This window comes from Anomaloglossus baeobatrachus, chromosome 10 (assembly GCF_048569485.1).
Source record: "Anomaloglossus baeobatrachus isolate aAnoBae1 chromosome 10, aAnoBae1.hap1, whole genome shotgun sequence".
Classification (NCBI taxonomy): domain Eukaryota; kingdom Metazoa; phylum Chordata; class Amphibia; order Anura; family Aromobatidae; genus Anomaloglossus; species Anomaloglossus baeobatrachus.
The window spans coordinates 85,935,642-85,948,705 of NC_134362.1; the positions used below are offsets into that span (position 1 = coordinate 85,935,642).

Consider the following 13,064-nt stretch of genomic DNA (forward strand, 5'->3'; position numbering starts at 1 on the left):
ATATGTGATTCCAACCAATCACATCCGCTGTCTCACAGGGTGTGGACAGAGTATGATTGCAACCAATTACACATGCCGGGACTGATGTGGGCTGGTGAAGCAGTGAATACAACTGCAATGGAGACTTGGTAAGTATAAAGATCTTGCTTTATTCCTTATTTTAGTTCTTTTTCCTTTATTTTTTTTATTATCTGGATAGCCAAACCCAAACAGTAACATGGGTTTCCCTGAGAAGTGCGTGTTCGGAGTCCATGCTAGGTATCTGGTATGAACCATGAACTTTACAGTTGAAATTCACCCATCACTATTTATAACACTTTAATCTGTCTTTTTTCTGAGCTCCTCTCTGATTTATGACCACACTAACATTGAATGTGCAACTAAAAAACCCAAATTGTGCAAAATGTGTAATGAAACCAAATAGAAAATATTATTTTTGACCCAAATACATGTAGTCAAGTTAAAAAAATTGTCCCTGAATGAAGACAAACCCTTTAATTATTGTTATTGCATTTAGCCATCACTAGGAGAATTCAAGCTTTTCTGTGGTATCAAAAATGCATTAAAATGCATCAAATAAGGGGGAAACGCATATAAAAAACATGACAAACACACAATAATCAGAGATGATTATTATTGTGTTGTGTGATGTAGATGTAGCACCCCATGGGGCAGGTGCATTTAACCTACTCGTCGCCGGGCTGTCGACTGTCGTTGTCACGGTTGGCCTAGCCGGCTCCATTGCCCCGAGGCATACAGAAGATGTCTGGGGAAGGATGATGGGGGTAGTAGTGAGGTGTTTATCGTGACGCCACCTGTGGTATGCGGCCATGGAATAGGCCACCGCTGCTGTCGCTGTCCTCCGGGGCAGATGGTGGTAGCAGCCAGGGATGGTATCGCTTTCCACAGGTGGAGCGGGCCTCGGGGAGGATGATGAGGAGAGTAGTGATGCCGGCGGGGAACAGCAGTACGGGTAATAAAGATTAAGAGTCTATAGCTGTGAATCCAGGTTGTTTACTCACCTTTGTACGATGCCGCTCACCCAGGTAATACCAGTCACTTGCTATGATGGGCTCCATTGCACCCAAATCCCTTTAGAGATCAGTCCGGTTTGGTGTTCGTGAGTTTCTCCTGTCTGTGAATCCGTTGCCTTGAAGCTACAAGGGGACCCTGGGTTTCACGAGATGTACTCTTGTCCCTATATGCAGGTGCCGCTGTTCCGATATGGGGACCGGCTTGATGCGAGACCCCGAACACTATATGGCACTGTACTGTTGGGTGCTGGGTGGTCAGGGAAGCTTGAAACTTTCCCTGTCCAGGCAGATTCCGGAAAACCAACGTGAAGTATGATCTTCCCTAGGGTCCTGCCGCCCTGCGTGGCGTCGGTTCCATGGGGAGCAGAATCACTCTCTCCACGGCAACCGTTGAGAACTTCTCCTTCCCACCGGAGCACCTGTAGATGGGACTGCTCCACTGCTCTCCTGCTGGAGAACTCTCTAACTGTTGTGTTGGCTCCTGACTCCCCCTGCTGGCTGCACCTCCCTCCCATGTCCTAAGCTAGCGGGACTGGGGCCCCTGTTAAGGGCATCCTATAAATGCCACTCTGTCGGCGACCCTTTATTACCCTACCCTAACCCAGTCCCCAGTGGGAAGAGGGCAACCTGGTGTGTATTTGAGTGTGTAATGTGGTGAAACCGAGACTGACCTCCTCAGGAACCAGGTTTAGCATTACACCCAATGTTGGTTGCAATACTCTGTGGTGACTGAAGCCTCAGGGGCACCACATAGACACTTGCAGAAAACGATCAGAAAAAATGCAGTAGAAAAAATGCATTTACGATGCAATTGAACATGTGAGTCGCCCACCACCGTGCTGCAGCGGTCACCTGCAGGACACTGCGGGGACTTCTCTGTAGGGTCCCTTTTGGCAACAGGTATGTCAGGTTGACTTTCTTAGGAGTCATGACTCATGACGCTACTCTCGGTTTTGCGGTCAGGGTGATAGGGGACCGCCACTGCAGTTTAACGAGCGTCTGGGGCTGATGGTGTCTGCAGTCTGGTGTTATGGTCTCTCGAGAGTGAGGCTGGCCCCAGGGGCTCGGGTAAATGTGTGTGGAATCACAGGTCGCAGAATGACTCAGTCACAGTCCAGAAAGTCTTTTAACTTGTTTACTCACTTTTAGTTTGTTGGTGAGAAACCTGGGCGATGCTGAGATTGTACCAGGTGGAATCAGGAATTCCTGCAGGCCATTCTGAGGGTAGCTATTAACTCGCCTTCCTTGCACTTCTTTTGTTTCAGACAACCCCTGACTTGCAGTATCGTGGGGTACATCCAGGGAAAGTTGCTACTGCCTCTCCTTCCCTTTCTGGCCCGTTTGCCGGCAGCATGGCCCTGGTGAGATGGCTTCTGGCCCTATCTCCTTATAGGTCCCCCTGTTGCAGCTGAGGCTCAATTTCTGTATCTTTGGTGAGGAACCTCTAGTCCCCTCACTGGCAAGTTTAGCAGATCAGTAAATTGATGTCTGTCTCTAGGGACCTGTTCCCTGTGCGTGTGTAGTTACCAGCAATCCCCGCACTCGACTACCTCTCTTCAGGTGTCTTTCAGGCTGACTTTATGGTCACTGTACTCCCCCGCTAACAGCTACCACACATGCAAGGTCTGGCTAGTGTGGCTGTTCGTCTGCTTCCTTCAGCAACTTCTGTACACTGCTCCAGACTGGCTTGCTCCTCCTCCTTTTCCTGACTGCCACTGCATCCTAGCAACCAGCTTCTCCACTGCACCCCTTGCTGAGAATTGAAAGTAAACCCCTTCAGGGCTACCCAAGGGTCCCCTCTCAAGGTGTGGGAGACCTGGTTACTATGTGTCTGTGTTCACACACCTCATTCTGGCCTTTTGGAATTACCTGGAAGCACTGTCCCAGCATGGGTGCAGTACTCTGTGGTGCCTGACCAGGTTAGGGGCGCCACACATGACCTTAGTGTTACATTTTTATTACATTTTTATGGGTTTAATTGAGAAAAATAATCAATCATGACACGTTTAATATTTTTTCCAATCACTATAAATTATTTGAACTCGGTATTGTGCGGGCCACTACGATTACAGGGAAAACTATGTTTATGTTGTTTTCTGTTTTGTCATGTTTGTTATTTTTTTAAAAAGCACATTAAAAGGTCATTGTTTTAATTGTTTTTTTATTAATTTTTAGTTATTTTATAGGAATTAAAAAAAATATTTTTTCTCGCTCTAGAATACAAATAAATAAAAAGGATCGGCACTCATAGATTTTTCCTTCAATTCTTCTTTTCTTTATTTTAAATCATAGTGAATAAAACACCAAATTGTGTGACGTGTTTCAAAGGGATAACATGACCTTTCTCAAACTCAGCCTAGATCATACTAGACCTTACCACATATAAATACATTCTACTGGTATACACAGACAGCTGTAGCATATTAAACACAAATCCACAGAATTAACCCCTTATATCCCAAAAAAAAACAAGAAAATTTGAAAAGAGAAGCTGAACCCCCAATCTTTAGAATACTACAGGGACAAAGAAATACATTGCTATGTACAATGTATGTCTATGTACTTGTATAATATGCTAGTGTAATGCAGCTTTAATGATAGAAAATGCTACCAATGACATTTGAAGAGGATGCGGCTCAAAGTTTTAGCTGCTGCCCTCAATTGTAGTGGTCATCAGTTCAAGTGAAAGGGACAAACAAAAAAAGAAAATCACATTGTTGCAATAAGAAAAAAATTGAAACTTTTGGTATTTTTTAATATTATTATTTTTAGTAATTTTATAGGATCAAAATTACCGTATATGATTCTTTCTTCGAATCTAGAAAACAGGTACTTAGAGATACACTGCTATGTATGGATGTATCTCTATGTACCTGTATAATTTGCTTCTGTATTCCCAGCCTGCAATACAGGGTAAATATACCAAATCCTCCTATCTGTCTATCTGGGTTCATTGGTAGAACTGTTCCCTTTGGCCAAGGAGGTCATGAGTTTGAGAGACCAGAGAAGGGAATTATTCATTAAATTTATTGGCAGAGACAGCTTCGCCCTGCTGCTGAAGAGGAGGGGCTATGGAGCTGGCAAGGAGAAGTAAGAAGAAGTTGGCAAAATAGCCCTGACTGCGGGACTGAGCACTCAAATTGGCACAGTCCTGCAGAAGCCAGAATGGTTCGGAGCTATGGCACGGCATAGCGATCACTTTTAATACCAGACTTAAGCGGACTTTACACTCTACGATTTTGCAACAGCGATCTCGTTGGGGTCATGGAATTTGTGACGCACATCCGGCCGCTGTAGCGATCTCGTAGTGTGTGACTCCAAGGAGCGATTTTGGATCGTTGCAAAAACGTCCAAAATCGCTCCTCGTTGACTATCGCTTTGCCGTTGTTGTTCCTCGTTCCTGCGGCAGTGCACATCACTGTGTGTGACCCCTGTAGGAACGAGGAACATCTCCTTACCTGCCGCCGGCCACAATGCAGTGATATGCCCTTTTCGCACAAACGATGGGGGCAGGTCGCATGCTAGCGATATTGGTACTGATATCGTAGCATGTAAAGCCACCTTTAGGCACTAGAAAATTCTTGTAGCTGTGCATTGTAACGAATACATGATGCAGCCCCTAGAATCAGCTAATTGTGGCTGTGTCCGGAATTGATTTATATAATTCAACTTTTAGGCGAAATAATAGGAAAAATGAGTTCCTACTGCCAGAAGATTACATTAAGAAAGAAAATGCAAAATGTTTGGTCTTTTTACTTTAGGCAATCTTTGTGATTAATGTAATCACTTACATATAGGTTTATATTTTATTACAAGGGTATGTATAATGATTTATATCTTTTGTGCTGAGACTTCCAGTCTAGATTATTTACAGTATTGTTTATTGAGTGTGAACTTTTGATTCAGTGTTTTGTTTTTCAATACAAGTCTATGAGAGCCAGAACAAGGCTCTCATAGAGATGTATAGATTTGTGACCTCCGGCACACTCAATGAAACAATGGAGCAGCCGGCAGGTCACAAATCGCCATAGACCGCTGGGAGCGATGCTGGAAAAAGATGAAGAAGGCGGCAGGTGACAATAAGACAGGGGGCAGAGGACTTACATTTAAAGCGCCACTCCAGTGGTGAAATAAAAACAAAACAATAGAGTGGTGCTTTAACACAACATTGCAACATGCTAACAAAACCCTAATAGTCTTTATTACAACCACATAGTATCCTCATAGCTCATAGTATAAGGGGATTCACAAGAATTATAATATGAAAAAAGAAGAAATGATTCCCTGGCTAATAATTAATTACCTAATTATTCTCCTTATTATTAACTGGAATTAGTCATCTGTGTATTTCCTATTAGTGCTCACATATTGTTGACGACATACCTGGTCAGGAGCTTCTATGAATCCAGCTGTCCAAGGATCACAACCTTGGTAGTGTGCGAACATGACTAAACCAGAAAACACAGCACATACCAAGATTACCCAGAGACCGACCAAGTTAAGATAAAGGGCTCTGAAAAAGAAGAACATTTTATTAGATGTGCCGGGTTTTACCAGGAAAAGAAGTAATGTTCAATCTGATAGTATCTAGACAAGCAGTATCTTCAGTTCACCTCTGCACAATAGAAATTATACCATTCCTTTAATCTAGAAATTTCAGTAGAAAGTTTATTTTATTCAGAGAATATGATAGATAGATAGATAGATAAATAGATAGATAGATAGATAGATACATGGATAGATAGATACATGGATAGATAGATAGATAGATAGATAGATAGATAGATAGATAGATAGATACATGGATAGATAGATACATGGATAGATAGATAGATAAATAGATAGATAGATAGATAGATAGATAGATAGATATGCAATCAATATAATAAATAGCATAACAAAACCTTCTCAATTAAAGGGAACCAATCACCAATATTTTTGTATATAACACCATATAGACTCCTGCATAAAAAGTAACAAAAGCCTCACTCATACCCTATTTTTTCAAGATACATGGATTCTTGGGTATCGGATATATACCTGCAAAAAAGAGTGCCTTCCAGAGACTTCCTACACAACCAGGTGAATATAACATAATATAGTTCGCCTATATGGTGGAATCCTCCATGAATTAAATTGGAATAATCCCTACTATGATCCATTGACTATAAAGGGTAGATATACTTGCATTATGAGGCGGTGTCCTCTGTTCCATCATGGTTTTAATTTTTGTTGTGCCTTACAGGTTTTTTCCTCATCAATCTGGAGATTATTTTTAAACATGAAATACACCCAATGTGCCCTATCTTACTAAGGAAGACTCAGGTTCTGTTCAATCTATTATTGCTACTTATTTCATAGCGACCTTCAGTGTTTGAATGTTGCCCTAAAATGCTCTTTCTCTCACTAGGTATATTTATCCCCCCTCATAAGTCCATTACCATGATGAAAGAATAGGTGATTATTGAAAAACAATACAGCATTATCTGTTATTTATATCAGACAAGTCAGTAGACCTGCCAAGTCACTGATATCAATCAACCTAAGTAAAGCCAGCTTTACACCTTACAATTAGCTGTGCGATCTCGTATGCGATGTGACACGCCCAGGTCGCATATGCGATTGAATGAGATTGCACGTAGGTCGTTCATTTGCTGTCACACGTGCGTTTGTAGTCTATGTTAAATTGATCAATTTTGTGTGCGATCCTTTAGATCATGTGTTCTGTGACGTATGCATTGGGCACCTTTTTTTTTTTTTTTTATTTATTGACTTGCCAAGCGTGTGTAATGTGTAGGGATGCGTTTTTACTATATCATCTGCCATTCAGCTCTGCTACATGGCCGCTGACAGCAGACACAGACAGCCATGTAGCAGCGGTGAATGGCAGATGACAGCAGACACAGACAGATCCGCACTGTCAGAATGAACTCGGGTGAACCTCACCCGACTTCATTGTCATGCTGCGGCTCTGTCTGTGTCTGCTGTCATCTGCCATTCACCGCTGCTACATGGCCGCTGACAGCAGACACAGACAGCCATGTAGCAGCGGTGAATGGCAGATGACAGCAGACACAGACAGAGCCGCACTGTCAGAATGAACTCGGGTGAACCTCACCCGACTTCATTGTCATGCTGCGGCTCTGTCTGTGTCGCGCCCTGATTAGCGGTCACCTGTGAAGGACTCACCGGTGACCGCTAATCCCCTGAGTAACTGAATTGAGCAGCCCTCTCTCATATACTCACCGATCCCCGATCCCCGGCGCTGCACGGCATTCACACTGCTGTGGCGGCTTTTACTGTTTTGAAAAAGCCGGCCGCCCATTAAACAATCTCGTATTCCCTGCTTACCCCGCCCACCGGCACCTATGATTGGTTACAGTGAGACACGCCCCCCACGCTGAGTGACAGGTGTCACACTGCACCCAATCACAGCAGCCGGTGGGCGTGTCTATACTGTGTAGTGAAATAAATAATTAAATAATTTAAAAAAACGGCGTGCGGTCCCCCCCAATTTTAAAACCAGCCAGATAAAGCCATACGGCTGAAGGCTGGTATTCTCAGGATGGGGAGCTCCACGTTATGGGGAGCCCCCCAGCCTAACAATATCAGCCAACAGCCGCCCAGAATTGCCGCATACATTATATGCGACAGTTCTGGGACTGTACCCGGCTCTTCCCGATTTGCCCTGGTGCGTTGGCAAATCGGGGTAATAAGGAGTTATTGGCAGCCCATAGCTGCCAATAAGTCCTAGATTAATCATGTCAGGCGTCTATGAGACACCCTCCATGATTAATCTGTAAATTACAGTAAATAAACACACGCCCGAAAAAATCCTTTATTGGAAATAAAAAACGCACACATATACCCTGGTTCACCACTTTAATCAGCCCCAAAAAGCCCTCCTTGTCCGGCGTTATCCAGGATGCTCCAGCGTCGCATCCAGCGCTGCTGCATGGAGGTGACCGGAGCTGCAGCAGACACAGCCGCTCCGGTCACCTCCACGCAGCTAATGAAGACAGCCGCGCGATCAGCTGAGCTGTCACTGAGGTTACCCGCTGTCACTGGATCCAGCGGTGGATGCAGCGGTGGCCGCCGGTAACCTCAGTGACTGCTCAGCTGATCGCGCTACTCACCTCAGTTGCTGACTGTAGCTGACCGGACCGGCGGTTAGTAGCGCGATCAGCTGAGCTGTCACTCTGGTTACCCGTGGCCACCGCTGCATCCACCGCTGGATCCAGTGACAGCGGGTAACCTCAGTGACAGATCAGCTGATCGCACGGCTGTCTTCATTTGCTGTGTGGAGGTGACCGGAGCGGCGGTGTCTGCTGCAGCTCCAGTCACCTCCATGCAGCAGCGCTGGATGCGACGCTGGACTATCCTGGATTACGCCGGACATGGAGGGCTTTTTGGGGCTGATTAAAGTGGTGAACCAGGGTATGTGTGTGTGTTTTTTATTTCCAATAAAGGATTTTTTCGGGCGTGTGTTTATTTACTGTAATTTACAGATTAATCATGGAGGGTGTCTCATAGACGCCTGACATGATTAATCTAGGACTTATTGGCAGCTATGGGCTGCCAATAACTCCTTATTACCCCGATTTGCCAACGCACCAGGGCAAATCGGGAAGAGCCGGGTACAGTCCCAGAACTGTCGCATATAATGTATGCGGCAATTCTGGGCGGCTGCTGACTGATATTGTTAGGCTGGGGGCTCCCCATAACGTGGAGCTCCCCATCCTGAGAATACCAGCCTTCAGCCGTATGGCTTTATCTGGCTGGTTTTAAAATTGGGGGGGACCGCACGCCGTTTTTTTTAATTATTTAATTATTTATTTCACTACACAGTATAGACACGCCCACCGGCTGCTGTGATTGGGTGCAGTGTGACACCTGTCACTCAGCGTGGGGGGCGTGTCTCACTGTAACCAATCATAGGTGCCGGTGGGCGGGGTAAGCAGGGAATACGAGATTGTTTAATGGGCGGCCGGCTTTTTCAAAACAGTAAAAGCCGCCACAGCAGTGTGAATGCCGTGCAGCGCCGGGGATCGGGGATCGGTGAGTATATGAGAGAGGGGGTAAGAGGGATAGACTGACATGGAAAGAGAGAGAGAGGGACAGAGATAGTGACGGACTGACAGAGATTACTGAATGACAGACATTGTGAGGCGCTTCAGAACGCAGCTTTTCAGCTGCGCTCTGAAGCAGACCTTTTTTAAGCTGCGGTGCAGAGCGCACACCTGCGCACATAGCATCAGACACCGAAATCGTATGAGGGATGTCACACGTTACAATTCACTAGTTTCGTACTACCAAACGTCCAATGTATGAGGAATAAACGACGTGTATGCGATCACCGTATTTTCGTTCAATATCAATCGCATGTAGGTTTCACACGCAAATACATCACGAACGATGCCGGATGTGCGTCACTTACAACTTGACCCCGACGACGGATTGAAAGATCTATTGAAGTGTGTAAAGCAGGCTTAAGTCATCCGCTTTGTACACATGAGGCCAAGGATGCATCTGTTTTTCTGATTCTTTATTTAATTAGCGACACATGTCTGTCTTTCTTACAGGTGTCTTCTACTCAATACCCCTGATGAACCCCCTTTCATTGCGTTAAAAGGGGGGAGAAACGCGTCGGGAGAGCTGCAGGTGCCCGTCTGGGCAGACCCAGTAGCTCTATTCTAACAATCTCAAGTTTATTGACTGGAGATCTTGGTCCGGTGAAGAACCTACATCTAACGCTATTGTCGCGGGCGGGGAGGAGGGTGTCAGCACACCGCGCTCACCCCTTCTGCTCGGGTCCGGCAGCTGCTCAGTGGTGGCTCGAGCGGTGGGCCGGATCCCGGGGTTTCTCGAGCGACACTCCTCGCCCGTGAGTGAAAGGGGGTTGTTGGGTGTGGGGATTGTTATAGTTCGTGACGCTACCCACGGTTGTGGTGATTTCACCACCGCTGCTCAATATGGGGCTCCCGGGGATGGTGATGCGGAGCAGCCAGTTGTTGTGTTGCCCCTCCGTGGGTAGGGGTTGGTGATCCCGGGGCCCGGTGATGGAGAAGTAGGTGCGGGGCCTGGTGGGCGCAGGGACGCGGGGGCATCGCTGTGCCTTGCGGCACTATGGTACTCACTCAGCCTGAGACACGGACACAATTTGTACGGTAAACCAAACGGCTGGTAGGACGGTCCCACAGACGGCTGCACCTGCACTCCCGGTAGGTGACGGGGATGTCCCTCTTCCTTGCACCTATGGTTGACTTGTGGTAGCGGTGGATTCCCTCCGGTTACCCGCTCCCCGACTGCAATCTGGGCCGGAGGAGCTCTACACTTTGCCCGCAGGCGCTGGCCCTGGGGAAACTGGTGCCCTGGCGGTGGCGGTGTCTCCCCGGTTCAGGTTGGGCTGTTGCCTTCAATCGGGACTTGGTTGTTGGGGGATCTGCGTCCCCGTCACTGACGGATTCGGCAAATTTGGCGACTCCTAGCCTTGCCGGGGTCCGAGAGGCCCCTGCCCTGGTGCTGACTGTCCTTCGGAACACTGCTCCAGACCTCCGGGCACACAGCCAATGGGGTCCTTCCAGGAACTTCCAAACGGTCCCCCTCCAGACAGTCACCGCCGTCGCTGACCTTGTTGATCTGGCCCTACACAAAGCTGGACCCTTCAGGCTTTCTTTCTTTGCTGTCACTTTACTTGCTTTCCTCCTTTTCCACTTTCACTACTTTCACTTTCTTAACTCCTCTTCTTAGTTCCTCACACTTGCCCTGCCTGGGCTAATCTGCCTGGTTTCTCCCGCCTCCCGAGTTGTGAACTCCTCGGTGGGCGGAGCCAACCGCCTGGCCCACCCCCTGGTGTGCATCATCAACCTCTGGAGGAAGGCAACAAGGATTTGTGGTTAGCATTGATGTGACTACCTGGAGTGTGGGGTGTGGTGGTGTTGTGACCCGTGTCCCCTGGCTTGCCCAGGGCGACACATTCCCCCTTAGCAAAATGCAGACCGTCCGCGGGCTGCCGTCCTACACCGGTTTTATTTTTCTGTAAAAAGGGGTAACAGGGTTAAGAAAACATAAATAACATTTTTAATCAAAACTCTTCCCAAGACGGGAGGCACATTTACTTTTAACGTTACAACGGTGTACGGTCACGGTTTCCGCTCTCTCCCACCCAAGCAACCTGGCCCTGATGCTGCCCCTAAAACCCAGGCAGCACCCCTTGACCCACAGTCCAGCACAAGTCACCCGAGCGGGATCTGTCCTTCCCCTCCAGAGGGTGGCCACCGGTTCCTTTGGTGGCTGGGCCCTAGCCTGCTCCGCTCAGGGCCCTCCCTCCAACCTGCCTCTCCGGAGACGGTATTGCGGAAACGGTAACGGTAACCAACATATTTACAAGCCACTTAACGTTTGTGGTGCCCTGCAAGTTCACGGGCTTGTCCATGGATAGTCCTCCATGCAAAACTTAAACGGTCCCCACGGGGACAACGGTGCCGGCTCCAGCCGGTTCCAATCACAAAGCAAATCTGGTTACTGTTCGGTAATTATCATTTTTCATCATCATCCTTTTTCAAACTTTTAAACAACTTACTTCTGGTCCCAACGGGGACAACTTTTAAGCGGAGGACCGCCGGCTTAGCAGTCCATCCTCAATCGTGGGGCTCTAGTGCCACCTTCACATGGTGCACCGCTCTGGACCCCAATGGTAGCTCGCTGCAGGCGATCTTCTTCCATATTCATGCGGGCATGCACATCCGCTCTACACCCCTCTCGGGCATCGATCTCCCTGCGCAGCTGCTGTTGCTGTTGCTCCCAGCCGGGAGCACTTTCTGTTTGCTCCGGTTCAGCGTGTGCGAGGGACGGGCCCAGCCAGAGTCCCTCCGTGTCGGCTACGACCGGCACCTTCAGTAATGAGGGACCCCGCTGTGACATGGCCTGCTCTGCCTCCTGGCAGCTGCATCCCCGCCGTGCCTCCGGTGCATCCTTGCTGACGGCCTCAGCCTTCGGCTTCTTCCATGGAAGCGGATCAGGGCGGTCACGAGCTTCTGCTACAGGTCTGTCCGCCGGGGTGGATTGGCAGGGTACCGCTACCGGTGGTGATGGTAGCGGGCCTAGTGGCGGGGCAGCAGCAGCCAATATGGGTAGCGGGGGAGGTAGCAGGGCGAGCGGGTATGGACCGGGTCCCTCAGCCGCGATGACCGACCCACTAGGGGCACAGGGGCGTGGGTCACTTACCCTCCCTTCCAAGACTCCCTCCGTCTCGCGTCTCCGTATGGCCGCCACCACTTCCGCCATGTCGGCCTCCCACTCCTCCATGAGGAGCTGCATGCGGACCTGCAGACGGCTGCTTAGCTGGACGGTCCGGACTTCCACCCGCGCCGCGATGCCAGGCGCGGGGACCACGGTGTTGTTGGTCGGACTCAGCATCTTTAGCAGCGGCTTCTTCCAGGAACCAGTAACTGGCCGCAGAGTCCTGGCGTCCCTGCTTCTATAGCCGCAGCTACATGTGTCCAGCCGCCATCGCGTCCCCCTTAGCTCTTTCCGGCCCCTCCTCTCTCGGGGCGGAGTTTTGGCCTTCGCGCCTCTACTGCTCGAGAAGACGCTCGAGCGGGAACTTTTCGCGCCAAAGATGGCGGCTTCTGAAATTTTCCTGCCGGATGCCTCCGGCGGTAACAAGGCGCACCTCTACCTGACGGCAGAGCGGTAAGATCCTGTTCGTGACGCCAAGTTGTCGCGGACGGGGAGGAGGGTGTCAGCACACCGCGCTCACCCCTTCTGCTCGGGTCCGGCAGCTGCTCAGTGGTGGCTCGAGCGGTGGGCCGGATCCCGGGGTTTCTCGAGCGACACTCCTCGCCCGTGAGTGAAAGGGGGTTGTTGGGTGTGGGGATTGTTATAGTTCGTGACGCCACCCACGGTTGTGGTGATTTCACCACCGCTGCTCAATATGGGGCTCCCGGGGATGGTGATGCGGAGCAGCCAGTTGTTGTGTTGCCCCTCCGTGGGTAGGGGTTGGTGATCCCGGGGCCCGGTGATGGAGAA

At 48.8% G+C, this 13,064-nt stretch overlaps 1 protein-coding gene across 2 annotated transcripts in view; it reads right to left on the minus strand.

Moving 5' to 3' along the window:
* Window positions 1–13,064, minus strand: part of SLC5A12 (solute carrier family 5 member 12) — a 130,940-nt gene that overhangs the window by 16,635 nt on the left and 101,241 nt on the right. For both annotated transcript variants that reach the window (XM_075326511.1, XM_075326512.1), the window contains exon 7: window positions 5,418–5,547. In XM_075326511.1, the coding sequence (XP_075182626.1) occupies window positions 5,418–5,547 (130 nt within the window). The remainder of the gene's footprint in view (window positions 1–5,417; window positions 5,548–13,064) is intronic.